Consider the following 14,344-nt stretch of genomic DNA (forward strand, 5'->3'; position numbering starts at 1 on the left):
CATTTCATAATTATAGGTTTGCATGTGATTTCTAAATGTGACAGTTCAAATGGTGGAGATCCCCGACTCAGAATAAGCAGTTGTTCCCAGAGGGCTGCATTATGGAGGGACGTCATGTGAGAGGTCCCTTTCCCAGTAAGCTGATGGAACCAGCTGGCCTCAGGCACATAGTGAAGTACGGATGGCGTGGCGGCGGGCGGTGTCACTGAACCTGAACCTTATTCCAGGTGGTGGACTCAGAACTGGCTTTATTCTAATTCCCTTTCATTACTGTCAAGATAACAGCAGTTGCATCTTGCGAACATGAGTGAGTAATTGGAGCTAAGCAAGGTGAAACTAGAAAGCAATGATGAACGTAGTCCTGTGACCTCTAGGAACGACCTTTTATCTCTAAAGGAAATTATGCCTTGGTGGGAGGTGGATTTAACTGGTGAGAGGCTTGAGAGGACGGGGCTGGAAACATTTGGTTCTGACTCCTGGCCAGGCTTGTGAGCTTGAGGAAAGCCCTCAGCCTCCTCCTTTGCAAAGCCATCGCAGAGGATGGCATGAGACGGGCCACCATAGCCTTGGTCTTACAAGACGGAAAAGTCACACATGGAAACACTTCCATCCGGCTAAGTCCACTAAACATACAGTCGCCTTTGGGGCTGGTGGGCCACCAGGACCCTGCCCTGTCCGCCTCTCTTCTTAGTGGACTGTCAGTTCTGCTTCCTGTTCCCATTCTGTTTCCATGTGAAGCGCTGTGACTCACTGGCCGGCTCTCCCTGTGTGACTCAGTCCAGCGAGGCTTTAGCAGGGAAAAGAAGCCCGGTGCTGGGGGAGCCTCCTGTTCTGCAGGCCTGGCGTGGGCAGGGCTTCCCCTGGTGGCCAGCTGGGGAACAGCAACTGTCCTGGAAGAAGGACGCCAGGCAGGTCCCTGCCAGCAGCCACTTCCCCTGTCACAAAAGCACTGGCCAGAGAGGACCCTTTGGTGCTGTTCTTTGTAAGAAGATTTCTTTTACGGATATAAACTAAAAATTCCCCTATCCCTTTGGTCCTGTGAACTCCTATAAGAAGGAGAAACACTGAGAGTTGAGTTGTTAAACAATCTGCTGCTCTAACTTTTCAGAGAAGCTGGCGTTTTGGCATGAGCCATGCAGAAGACGAGAAGAGAGTCGCGTAATTGTAATGTGGCTTTTTAGTTTTCACCAAGAAGGGCAGGTTGAGGGTGGACTTGCAGGCAGCTTCTTTGGGGCTGCTTTTGGGACTTGGGGCCAGTTGTTTGGAGCAGAGCCCTGGGGTAGCTGGGCTTCTCAGAGCAGCCTCTGTCAAAGCGTCAAAGCCTGGTGCACCCAGCACCACGAGAGCACGGAGAGCTGCTGCCCAGAGCTTCAAGGAGGGGGTCTAGTGGCCGTCCGGAGCGCAGTTTGTTGGCGCGGCAGCAGGTGGCTGGTGTGAGCTGAACAGCAGCAGCATGAGGGGTGAGGAGCTGGCTCCTGGGCCCTGGTGACTGAGTGGTCTATAGTCCTGCCCCACCTCTGCTGGCACACACCCTGCTGGGCACCCAGCACTGTTCTGAGACCCTCCAAGGGAGGGTGCCCTGACCTTCCACCGTGGGATGTAGCCCGCTGTGGATGTGCAGCAGGTGGGCAAGAATAGGGGTGAACGAATGATGATGCACGGACGGAGGCGCCCTGAGAATCCCTGAACTGTGGTGGAGGGAAACAGAAATGAGCGTGGTCAGCTCGGCAGGGCCACTCCCCCCCACACACCCATGGCCGTCTGTAGGAAGCAGTTGGCTTCCTGGAAGAGGCTGGCCCAAGGGTGTTTCCTGATCTTCAGGGCAGCAGGCGGCACCACCTTATCCATTTCTCAGGGGTGGACCAAGGAGGGCGAGGACACACTTATCCACAGGGGGGCTTAAAAGCCACGGAGATGGAAAGAACTAAGCTGTGTCTGAAGGCTGGAGAGGGAACAGAAGCCGGATTCCTATGAAGGCATCGGGTGGGATCTGTGAGCTGCTGCTGTCTAACCCTGAGCCCTGCGCACGGATCCCCACGCTGCAGAGGGAGCCTGGCTCTGTGCTGGGGGGACTCCCAGCAGGCAGCCCCCTCACGGGGACAGCTCTCTGACAGGATTGTCTGATGAGGGCGCCAGCCCAGGTCCCCCTTGCTCCAGGCTTGCTGGAATGGTCCCCCAAACACAGGAGTGGGAGGGAACACAGAAGATTCAGGTTGCTGCTGGCATTTCATATATCAGTGTCTGAAGAAAAACACCTTTCCCTGAAGTTGCAGCATCGTCTCCTCAATCTTCTGACTTTGACACTTCCACCTTCAATATAAGAGAACCAGGTGGCCATCTTTGCCCTTGTGGCTTATAGACTGGGAAAGGTCTCACAATCCTTTGAGATAAGAGCGGCCACCCAGCTCTCTGTCCAGTCTGAACCTGGCGTCCCCTGCCTCACTGCCTCAGCAGAGCAGTGCTTACCAACCAGGGCGTCTGCTTTGTTGACCTTGTTCCACTTTCTGGGCACTGTTCTGACTTTGTCTTCTAACTCCTTCGCCGTCCTTTTAATTTTGAGCGTCTTAACTTTTGATTTCTAAGAAGTTGCTCTTATTCTCAGATCTTTCAAGACAGCGTCCTGCTCTTTTGTTGGTGGGTATCAACGTCTGGGTTTTCTTAGTGTTTCTTTTAAAAAGAAAGCTCAATCTTGGGGCTTGTGGATGGTGCACACAGGGTCTTTTGTTGGGGGACCCCAATATCAGATTTGTGGGGCTTTTTGGTGTCACTGGCGGGAGACCTTCCTGGACTCACATAATCAGGTGAATAGTGTGTGGCCTCTGTGTTTGCTGTGCCCAAGTCCCCAAGCCCCAGGGTCCTGCAGGGGGACCCCCATTTCCTCTTGGATTGCAGGCTGTTCCCTGGCATGACCTGGACTGCATACCCAGCCTCCCTCCCTGTGGGCACCTGAGTGGCAGCTTCTTTCTCGGGCACCGATCATTCTCCTGGGTTTTATTGATGTCACTGGTCTGGGGTTGTCCCTAGTCCTAGCTCTCTGACCTTGTGAGTCTGACTCAGATTTCTTAGACTGCCTTACAGTGGTTCAGGAGGGGACTGGAGACGAGCACTGTGTATTTAATTTGCCATGTGTAACTGGACACCTGTCCCAGTCAGCTTTCAAGAATCGTTTAGCAGAGAAAGAGCTGAGTCGAGACCTTTCTAGAATTTAGTACAACTGGAGGCTACAATCCAGCCATCAGACTTGAGAGAGAAAGCATCAGACATGTAGAAATCAGCATTCAAGGTGTTACAGGGCGACTCCCGGGGAAGCAGATGGTGGCTTTTATTTTATCCCTTTCCTTCTTCCTCTCTTTTTAAAAAACTTTTTTAGTAGTAGATGGACACAATATCTTTACTTATTATTTTTATGGTGCTGAGGATCAAACCCAGTGCCTCACATGTGAGAGGCGGGCGCTCTGACACGAGCCCCAACCCAGCCTGTCTCTCTTTCTCTTTCTTTCTTCCTTCTGCCTCCCTCCCTCCCTCCCTCTCTCTCTCTCTCTCTCTCTCTCTCTCTCTCTCTCTCTCTCTCTTCCTGTCCTCTTTCTTTCTTTCAAGACTCTGAACAAAACTAGTTGTTTCTACCAACACATCGTGTTGCCATACATCTTCTTTAGACCACTCCCCCAATTTCCACATTTCTAGCCTTCTTGTCTGTGAAATGCTCGTTGGAGGCTGACTGTGGCACATACATGAGACACGGTCCTCACACTCGTTTTCACCCCATTTCTCTTCTTCCTGTGAGAGCAACACAATTGCACTATCAGGAAACACTGGTAAGAGGCGGAGGCAGCCGGCCCCTCCCCGGTCACAGGCTCGGCTGGCTGTGTCAGGTGGGCACTGACCCCTGGGTCCTCACCGCAGCCTCCCTCTCTCCTAGGACACCGGTGTCGGGAAGTCGAGCATCGTGTGCCGGTTTGTGCAGGATCACTTCGACCACAACATCAGCCCCACCATCGGGTAAGTGCCCGTGGGTCCCCTTTCTCCTTGCTCCTTGGGGCTGTTCAGAGAGTCCGTCTCCCCGCAGCTGGGCCTCAGCAGGACCGCGGTGAACATGGCCCGGCAGTGTGCATTGCCTCGTCCGGCCTGACAGTCCCTGCAGTGTTTGTTAGTTCTGGCGCCCTCTCCCGGACTCCAGCAGCACGGTTCTGCACACCGCGCTGCCCACATTCCAGACAAGAGGGTCCGGGCCAGTTCCCGGCAGTTCTGTTTCTTCCACTGCTACACCTGGCACTGCCCGCAGCGGGTTCCCCACCCCCCGGGCAGATCTGACGCGGTTTCTGCCCCATCGTGGAAAGGAGGCTGGCGGTAGCTCCTTTCCCAGGCTCCTTTCACCATCTCTTGGTCAAAGCAGTGCAGAGCCAGCCCAGGTTCAAGGGTGGGGAGTGTGCCCTCTCATGGTGGGACGAGCAACAGGTTCAAAGGCGTGGGAGGGGTGGGGAGGGTGTGGGCTGCTGGGCATGAGTGGCACTTCTGCCCTGGGCACCGTTGAAGATGATATTTCATCTAGGAAATATGTTTTGCTGATTTGGGGTTTTAAAACATACGTTATATGGCTGGGTGCAGTGGTGCACACCTGGAATTCAGAGGCTCGGGAGGCAGAGGCAGAAAGAGTGCAAGTTCTAAGCCAGCCTCAGCAACTTACAGAGGCCCTAAGCCACTTATCAAGACCCTGTCTCTAAATAAAATATAAAATGGGCTGGGGACGTGGCTCAGGAGTTAAGTGACCCCGGGTTCAATCCCAAGTACAAAAAGAAAACCCAAGAGAAATTATATGGAAACTCTGATTTCTGCTTGATTTTCCTATAAACCTAAAACTGCTCTAAAGATAAAGTATTAATTACTAATTATATGTCAGTCTTTAAAATTGTAATGCGTGTTATAAAAACATCCAGACTATACAGAAGCACATAAAATAAAATAAAAAGTGAAATCAAAGGATTTTATTTGCTCTCTAATTCCATATTTTGTGTTTGTGTGTGTGTTTTCAGTATTGGGGTGTTCTTCCACTGAGCTACTTCCCCAGCCCTTTTTATTTTGTTTCTTAGGTAGAGGCAGAGTCTTGCTAAGATGCTGAGGCTGGCCTCAAACTTGCCATCCTCCTGCCTCAGCCTCCCAAGCAGCTGAGATTACAGGCGTGAGCCACCATGCCTGTCTCTTCAATTTATATAACCAGTATTTAGTGCCCCAAGTGCATGCATGGTGAGTGTTTTCTCTGGGTCCAAAGGTCTTCAGATAGACAGACTGTACAAGTCAGGGTGTGTCTCACCACACCTGGGGCTGCAGCCCGCCCTCCCAGTCCACTCAGCAATTTCTGGTTCTTTTTAGCGGCTGCCTGTGCATTTCCTTCACAGAGCAGATTAAAGAATAGTTTTTCTGATTGTAGATATTCCTGTTCACCATAAAACCCCCCAAATTCATAGAAATAGAAATCGGTATATATGCAGTTATTTTTTTCTTTTCTTTCTTTTTCTTTTTTTTTTGGGTGGTGCTGGGATTGAGCCCAGGGCCCCAGCGTTATAGGCAAACACTCTGCCACTGAGCGACACCCGGCCCTTTTTGTCTATTCTGAGAGGGCCTTGCTGAGTTGCCCAGGCTGGCCTCCACCCTGCCATCCTCCTCCCCAGCCCCACGTCCCTGAGGTGACATCCCCAGCTGGAGGCTGCATACGTCTTGAGCACTTTTTATGATGTCGCATTATCTTTAAGAACATGATGGAAACACTATTACGAAAGTATAGTGACTGAAAATGAGGAAAACCATGAATGACAACCGACCTCACCCCTCGCCTGCCTCCCAGCAGCTCCCCGGACAGGGCTCCCTTGGCCTTCCGCCTCTTCCTCTGTGTGTTAGTGTATTTTTTTCCACTCATCATGACTTTGTGAATTTTATGCCATTGACTGATTTTTCAGTGACCTCATTGTTCAAGCATTTGTGGTTACATCTATGTATTATTCTTTAGGTTAAATTCAAAGCACTGGAATAACTTAGCCCAAGGGTCTGTGTTGAGGATGAGGCCGGCACTGCCAAGTGGTGTTTCAGGAAGGTGGTCCTCGCTTTTGCTGCAGCTTTAGGGATTATTTTTGGAATCCGCACGTATGATTTAGAATTCTGTTCTCTTCCTCTGAACTTCAACCTAAGCATCTGCTTGGCTCACGTCCTGTGGCAGCGCAGTAGTGGCCCCATGGCCTGGCTTCCCAGCATGGGACACACACTGTTTCTGGCGCTCCTGTCCTTCCTTGACTCGGTGACTTGGAGCCGGGCATCCAGAGCTGACCGTGCTGCGTGCATGGGTGGGTGCTCGCGCTGCGCACTGCGCCATTCCTCGTCACCAGTGTTTTGATCAGTATTGCTTTTGCCTGCTTTGCTCATTGCTAGGTCCTGCCTCGTCACTCAGTTCATGTCCCCGGCCCCAGTGCCTTCCGTGCAGCACCCCACCGGCCTCCCCAAGCCCAGAGCATTGAGGTGACCAGTTAAGGTGCACACTCCACCCAGGCGGGTCAGGGCGGGCGGCCAGATGGTGGAGTGCAGCCATCAGCCTGAGGGCTCTGGCCAGACAGGGCTGAGGGTAGTAAGGGGGAGGGAGACCCCCCGATTCTGTACCCCTGAAGACCCCTGTCCACATCTCCCAAGAATCAGAACGTAAGGAAGACACCATTATTATACCTCAAAAACTGATCCGATGCAACGTGATGCCTCCCATCTAGCTCAGACCTCAACTTCTCCAGTTGCTCTTAGTTCTGTTTTTTATTCTCAGCAGTTCGGTGCAGCCCAGGGCCTGGTGCACTCTAGGCCAGCTCCCCTCACTGAGCGGTGCTCCAGCCCCTCTCCAGTTGCCCTTAAAATAGCTTTGAAAGCTTTCTCCCTAACCCCGGGCACAGCCAAGGTTCACATGCCGTGTTTGTTGTTTATCTCTTTCCTCCATCTAAACAGTCCCCTGCCCTCTGTTTGCCTGCTCTTCACAGCATCTGCTCACCTGAGGGTCCGGGCCAGCTCTCCTAGAGTCCACACACTCCACTCGCCTGATTGTTTTCTGTGTGATTAAGTCCAGATTAAACACCTTTGGCCGGAGGCAGATGAGTGTTTGTCATTCCCTCACTTTGGGAAGATTCTTATGTCAGGTTGTCCCACTACTGGGGATGCTTGCTATTTGGGGTTGGGGGAGTACTGGAATCTAGGGGTGCTCTATCACTGAACTACCCACGCTCACCTTTTTATTTTTTGAGACAATGTCTTGTTAAGTTGCCAAGGCCAACCTCCAACTTGTGATCCTCTTTCCTCGGCCTCCCGAGTTGCTGGGGCGACGGGGGTGCACTATATTGTCTGGCTGCTTGGTATTTTTTTTTAGATAGACCTTTATTTTATGTATTTGTATGTGGTGCTGAGAATCAAACCTAGTGCCTCACGCATGCCAGGCAAGTGCTCTACCACTGAGCCACAACCCCAGCCCTGCTTGGTATTTTTTGAATGAGAAGTTTTTTCTCACAGGAGTCAAGACTCTTAAATATTGAATTTCTGCCCTTTCATAAGCACAAAGAAAACCCTTAAGAGAAAATGCACAAAGAAGAAAATAGCAAGTGTTTCATGATCTTCTGAGACTTTAAAATCCCCCCCCCACACACCTTTTTTAACAGAGAAAACAAAAGTTTTGCAGCTGCTCATCTTTCCTCTACACTGTGCGGGCAGGCTGGGGCTTACCTGGGGCCTGGCTGGCTGCAGCTGGCTTTGGGAGCGGATCAGTGGGGCCAGTATGCAGGACAACTTTCTTTTTGTGTCCTGTTCTGTCAAAGCCCCAAAGTACCAAAACACAAGCTTCCTTTTTACTCTTGTTGTAAGAGTCAGTGCTGAGCCCCTAAGGTCATGTGTACGCCCCTCCCTGAAAGCTGGCTGTTGTCTTGGAGCAGTTGGAGCTGCTCTTTCAAGTCTGGGAGAGCATCGGTGTTGTGGTTCGGAAACGTGCTTGCTCTCCTGCACAGTGCGAAACCTCTTCCTCCAACCTGTGCACCCGCTGTACACTCCGAGTACCGGTGCTCTTTCCCTGCTGAGGCTTAACAAGAACTGCTGGCCCAAGTAACGTGGGGTGTCCACTCTCTCTCCAGGGCGTCCTTCATGACCAAAACTGTGCCTTGTGGAAATGAGCTTCACAAATTCCTCATCTGGGACACTGCTGGTCAGGAACGGGTGAGTGTCGCCAGGTGGCTTTCTGGGGAACCCGGGAGGGCTTCCAAGGGTCCCTGAGCGGACAAGGCTCCCGATTGCCAATCACAGAAGCCAGGCTCCAGGGGACTCAGGCAAAGGGAACGCTTCTCCGCTGTGTGCGCTCCCAGCGGGCACTCAGGGCGAGGCAGGGGTGCCCAGAGGGGCCATCTGTCACGACGCCTGCTGCCCCTGCTGCTGTCATTTTTAGACAGCCCCTCCTGGCTCCTTTCCACGCTCCAGACCTGTGTTGCCCACCTTAGGCACCCCGCAGGAGAGCCTCTCTGCCCAGAGCACCTGCACGGCACCTGCAGGTCCCAGGGACTGGGCTGGGGTCCCTGCTCACCCCTTCAGCAGGAGGAGAAAGGGGCTCCTCCCGAGGGTTCTCGGGCACACCTCCTCTCCCGCATTCCGCATTCCAAGCCCTCCTGGCAGGGCTAGGTGATGACAGGACCCTGGAAGTTCTGCTGTCCCAGTTGCTGGAAGTCAGGTGGCTTTGTTTCCAGGGGAAAGCCGGGTCGTCTTACTGGAAAGTGGGAGAACAGATGCTCGGCTCCCAGAAGGAGCGGCCGACTTGTTACGTGTTCTTAATTCTCCTTATTTGCTGAAAACACGAATGGAGAAGATCACATGTTGAAGAAACACACGCCCTTAGTATTTTCAAAACGGAACTAACACCAGCAGAGGGTGGCTTTGCAGTGACCGTAGTACATGTCACCAAAGCCGAAAGGGGGGGGCTGGATGCGCAAGGCAGAGCCGGCCAGGACCTCCGCTCCCCTGAGCCTTCACCCGATGGAGACTTCTGGCAGAGCCCACAGCTCCTGGGTGAGTTGGTCACACTTTATCTTATCTGATCCGAGGTCACTTGTCCCCTCCCTTTCCACGCACTTCCTGCCCATCTTCTCCAGAGCCCTGGGGTCGGACAGTGACCTGGTAAACTCGCTTCATGGTCGTGCTCACTGTTTCACTCTCCAAAAAGGATTGGGGTTCATGAGGATGCCTGATTTTCTACTCTTTGTTAATCATGTTAGTTTATATAATTTTCATTTTATACTAGCCCCCTTTTTAAAACTGATGTTCCAAATTTGTGTGTTAAGGCATATGAAAGAAGTGGGTTTTTTTTTGTTTTTTGTTTTTTTAAAGGATGAGTCTTCTGGCCTAAAACCCTAACCTCATTAGACAGTTTTCTCCTTTTGCTCCTAAATTGAGGGCACAGACTTGCAGACCTGAAGCCAGAGCCTGCTTCCCTTTTTTAACTCTGCCACTTCCCGGTCCCCTGTAACTCATCACTGACCGGGGGTCCTTCTGCTCTGCCAATGCCCAGGGCCCCTCTAACTTTGTGGGTATCTGGTGTGCTGACTGCTGAAGCAGGTGCCAGATTCAAAGAAGAGGCGACTTAGGAATCTCTCTTCTTCACATAGCCTGTGTGTTTCTGGTAGTTGACTTACTAGTTTTTAGTTTCTTTATTTATTTTTAAATATTTTTTTAGTTGTTGATGGACCTTTTTATTTTCTTTATTTGTATGTGGTGCTGAGAATCGAACCCAGTGCCTCACACGTGCCAGGCAAGCGCTCTACCACTGAGCCACAACCCAGCCTGCTAGTTTTTTTGTTTTGTTTCTATGGATTGTTGTATAAACTTAAGCAGAAGGATTTTTTTGCTCCTCTTATTACTTTTGGCCACAAAATAGTTGCTTTTACAACTGCCTTTGCAGAGCATTTTAAGTTGATTTTAGAAGCAGCTGGCTTAGTATTGGCAGTATTGCTGCTTCTGCTACTGGCTGAGGCTGCTGGTGACTTCTGTGTCCCCACAGGCTGGAGTGAGCCTTGTGTGCACTCACATAAACACTAGGAGGATGTGCTTCTGTCCCCTTTACAGGTGAGGTCATCGAGGCCCAGAGAGGTTAAGTAACTTGCCCATGGCTGCCCTGCTAATAAGGCGTAAAGCTAAAATTTGAGTCCCAGCAGTCTGAGACCTGGAGCGTTATGGTTTTGTTTTGATATAAAAACCACACAAAAGCCATATGTTTGAAAGTAAAATTATCCAAACTCCCACCACTCAGATAGTTCCAACATTGGCATTAGATGATCATTTTTCATCTGCTTCTCTCCCTGTTGATGATTTTTATCAGTGAAATCATGGTTCTTTGTAGTGTGCTGTTCTCATTTGAATATATAGTGTCACCAAGGAGAGATTTCTAAGCAGTGTGTGACATCTATTCTAATACACCATTCAAAGCCTTGACAGCGTTTGATGAAACTTGGTGTTTTGTTGAAATTTTCAGTTGATCATATTTCTCATGATCGTAATTGCTGCTTTCCCTCACTTTGGCTGTCGGCTGTAGACGTCTGTGACTCTATTAATATATTGAAGCTTCGTTTTCCTTTTCCAGTGCTGGGAGCACACTCAGGGCCTCGGGTGAGCTCAGCAAGTGTCCTGCCACTGAGCTGCACCCCGCCTGCATCCATAATCTTAAAAATGATATTTTTGTAGGTCTGGGCTCCACGGCAGGACGTTCTTCCTTGGTGCTTCTGGGAACAGGATTTAATTGGGGTGACGATTCCAGGTGAATGCCTTCAGGGTCCAGTTTTGTGGACAGCGTGAGCAATGTCTGGAGGCCTGTGGTCACCTGGTCTGTGCAGCCCTTGGAGGCCAGCCTGGTTCCCATGGGGCTGCAGGTCCTCTCCTCCCTGATGGAGTCTCGCAGCTGCAGGGATGTCTGCCTTCAGGGGTTTGGGCAGCCCTGCGCTGGCTCTAACTGCCCCAGTATTGGCCTTGCCTAATTCTGAGCTAAAAATAAAGCTCATGTCTGCGGTGGCCATGGCCAGGCGTCCCGCCTCCGCGATTACTGGAGCCAGCCGACTTGACCATCTTCTATTCTCTTTGTTCAAATCTGCTACTTCCCTCCCTGATTTCACAATTTCAAACCACAGTGTCCAGGTTTATGGCGTGACTGTGTCGAGGGGGCTTTCTGGGCCCTTGGAGGGACCAGCCCCACCCAGAGCCTCCCAGGAGTTAGGGACCGGCCAGTGCTGAGGAGTGGAGGTGCGGCCACAGCTCTGCCTGCCACATGTCGAGGAGAGGGCCCACTCACCGCCCAGTCCTGGTTCTCCTTTGGCTGGGCACAGACTTATGCATTCTGGAAAAATCATTTTTCCCTCTGAGCGCTGCAAATGTCAAAGGATCCTCCTCCTTCCCTTTGTATAAGAGGCAGTGCGACCTCCACACGCTGCCCAGATGGTGTTCTCTTCATCCAGCGGAGCACGGGCTTTGGCCTCCTTCCTGCAGGGTGGGAGGAGAGGTGTGGCCATCTCCTGGAGGAGTCTTAGATTATGCTAAGTGAAGCTAGCCAATCCCTAAAAAACAAATGCCAAAAGTCTTCTTTGATATAAGGAGAGTAACTAAGAACAGAGTAGGGACGAAGAGCATGAGAAGAAGATTAACATTAAACAGGGATGAGAGGTGGGAGGGAAAGGGAGAGAGAAGGGAAATTGTATGGAAATGGAAGGAGACCCTCATGGCTATACAAAATTTCATACAAGAGGAAGTGAGGGGAAAGGGGAAAATAATACAAGGGGGAGAAATGAATGACAGTAGAGGGGGTAGAGAGAGAAGAGGGGAGGGGAGGGGAGGGGAGGGGGGATAGTAGAGGATAGGAAAGGCAGCAGAACACAACAGACACTAGTATGGCAATATGTAAATCAATGGATGTGTAACTGATGTGATTCTGCAATTTGTACACGGGGTAAAAATGGGAGTTCATAACCCACTTGAATCAAAGTGTGAAATATGATATATCAAGAACTATGTAATGTTTTGAACAACCAACAATAAAAAATTTAAAAAATAAATAAAAAAAAATAAAAGTCGGCTATTGAATCCAGCTAGTTAGCAGCCGAACATTTTCAACATTTGCGCATTCAGGGTGGTTCCCAGGAGGGCAGGGAGAGTGGAGGGTGCCTCTGGGTCCCTGTAGAGGCCTCTGCAGGCTTTGGAAGGCTATTACCTTATGCATGTGGGGAGATTTTTTAATAGCACGTCCCCCTCTCTACATAGGAAGCTCTAACAAAGAAGGATGTTTGGAGGAAGCTGGACGGGAAAGAATGGCTTGGTGACACAGGAGGAGCCTCAGTGCCCCACCCTGTGTGCAGGAGCCACACCTGAGTGGTCCCTGGGGTACAGAGGGACACATCTGCCAGCCCGCCCTCTGGTGCCTATTGGCAGGATCTGTGATGAGGCCGTGACATCTCAGCCCCATCCAGCCCTGTGAACGTCCCTCCTGGGTTTTCCACTTAGGCTGGAGGATCATGTCTTCACTTATGTTTTAGTCAGCATTTCTGATGCTGTGGGTTTTTTTCTGAGGCTCACAGTTTTGGAGGTCTCCACTTCTCAGGGCTCAGGGTGAGGCGGAACATCGTGGTGGGGGAAGATGGCGGAGGAAAGCAGCTCACATCACGGTGACCAGGAGGCAGAGAGAGAGAGAGACTCCACTCTCCAGATACAAAATATATACCCACAGCCAGGCCCCCAATTCCCACCTCCGCCAGCCACACCCACCTGCCTCCAGTCACCACTCGGGTATGGAGAGGACATTATGTCATTTGCTACTGTTATCTTTTTTCAGTATGTAAAAAAACTTGCTAGAACATACATACGAAAGAAAGACTAAGGGATAACAAATTGAATGGTGCCCTGTGGGCCTGAGCAAGCTGCCTTTATCCAGTACAGTTGAGTGACTGGAAATTCCAAGTGCAATCTTAAACACATGAGACTTTAGGGTGCAGAATATCATGATTAATCCTGAAAGTTGGCCCATGGTTATTACATGTGTGTGAGGTCTTTTTTTGTTTTAATCTTTTAATTTTGAAGTAATCACACTTAACAGAAAATTTGCAAAAACAACATGGGGGCTCAGGGGCTGCAGGCCCTGCTTCTCCCGTGGCTGTGCATGACAGGGGCCTGCTGTTCACTCAGGGCTGGGAGGAGGCAGCGCCCCGGGTGGGCGTCTAGAAGAAGCAGATGTACTGTGGCTCTGGGTCTCTCCACTTCCTGGGACCCCTCCTGGCCTGGTTGAGGCTCACTGGGAGCTCTGGCCTTGGGGCTTTCCGTCCTCTTCCTCTGGTTCGCCTTGGGTGCAGCAGACCCTGCCCTCACTCATGTTTTCTGGATAATCCATTCCTGGAGGGTTAGCGGTTGGGAATCTCGTTATCCAAGATGTGCTCTCGTCCACATTTTTTCTGCGTTGACTGCTGGTTTGCGTGCCCCAGGCTGCGCCTTCCAGGAAACTGAGGCAGCACATACATCCTCCTTCAAACCCCGATTCTTATGGCCAACTCAGAAAATTTCAGACATGTCATTCACAGTGACAGGCATGAGTTTATTGAAGGGACAGGACAAGGGAAAGGAGAGTGTGGGTCCTCTCAGAGAGAAGGTCATTGTGTCCCTCCTGCACTCTAGTTTTATTGGGATCCCAGAGAGGTTTCCAGACACTCCTGTCCAGGTCCACCTCTTGATTTGTGACTGACAGCAGGATGACATCAGACTTTCAAGTCCCCACTGCAATGACAACTCTAGATCACTTTGACCCATGTTGTCAGGTTCTAATTGGAATCTGTTCTTAACAGATTTTATGCTTGGGAGGAATTTTCCTTATCTCCCTGAGTTTTAGGATCTGGTCCGTGAAGGGGTCACAAAAGTCCCCCTTCAGTGTGACTTGGGTTCCTCTTATCAACACTATTTCAGGCCTGCATTTCTCCTGCAGACAATAGGTAGTTGGCTGAGGAATGTGACATACCCTGTCCACTCAGGCCAGGCAGGGCTGCAGGTGAATTTCTTCTTGGAGAAGACAGCGTGTGGGGGCAGGGCGGTGGCATGGAATGTTGCCTTAACCTCTGTTCGCTCCGCTCGGGTCTGTCCATCTGTCCGCTATCAGGTGGAGCACCACCCGCCTCTTCTTTTTTTAAAAAGAGTCTTCACTGAGATGTGACGCACGTGCCATTCACTTCCCGCACCTGGACTGTGCAGTCCAGGGGTTCTGGGGTAACCAGCACTGCACAGTCAGCTTTGGAGCCCTCCAGTCCCCAGGAGGAAACCCTGTCAGCAGTCACTC

The 14,344-nt window shown here is 51.0% G+C and overlaps 1 protein-coding gene across 3 annotated transcripts in view; it reads left to right on the forward strand.

Moving 5' to 3' along the window:
- Window positions 1–14,344, forward strand: part of Rab31 (RAB31, member RAS oncogene family) — a 94,094-nt gene that overhangs the window by 44,110 nt on the left and 35,640 nt on the right. For 2 of the 3 annotated variants that reach the window (XM_046421413.2, XM_046421414.2), the window contains exons 2-3: window positions 3,920–3,999; window positions 8,139–8,220. In XM_046421413.2, coding sequence (XP_046277369.1) covers window positions 3,920–3,999; window positions 8,139–8,220 — 162 coding nt within the window. Of the gene's footprint in view, window positions 1–3,919; window positions 4,000–8,138; window positions 8,221–8,741; window positions 9,061–14,344 lie in introns of those variants that run through there. The other variant, XM_046421415.2, reaches the window with a different exon arrangement.

This window comes from Marmota monax, unplaced genomic scaffold, assembly GCF_021218885.2.
Source record: "Marmota monax isolate L192 unplaced genomic scaffold, Marmota_monax_Labrador192_F-V1.1 WCK01_AAM20220418_F8-fsc00254, whole genome shotgun sequence".
In the NCBI taxonomy this organism is placed as follows: Eukaryota; Metazoa; Chordata; class Mammalia; order Rodentia; family Sciuridae; genus Marmota; species Marmota monax.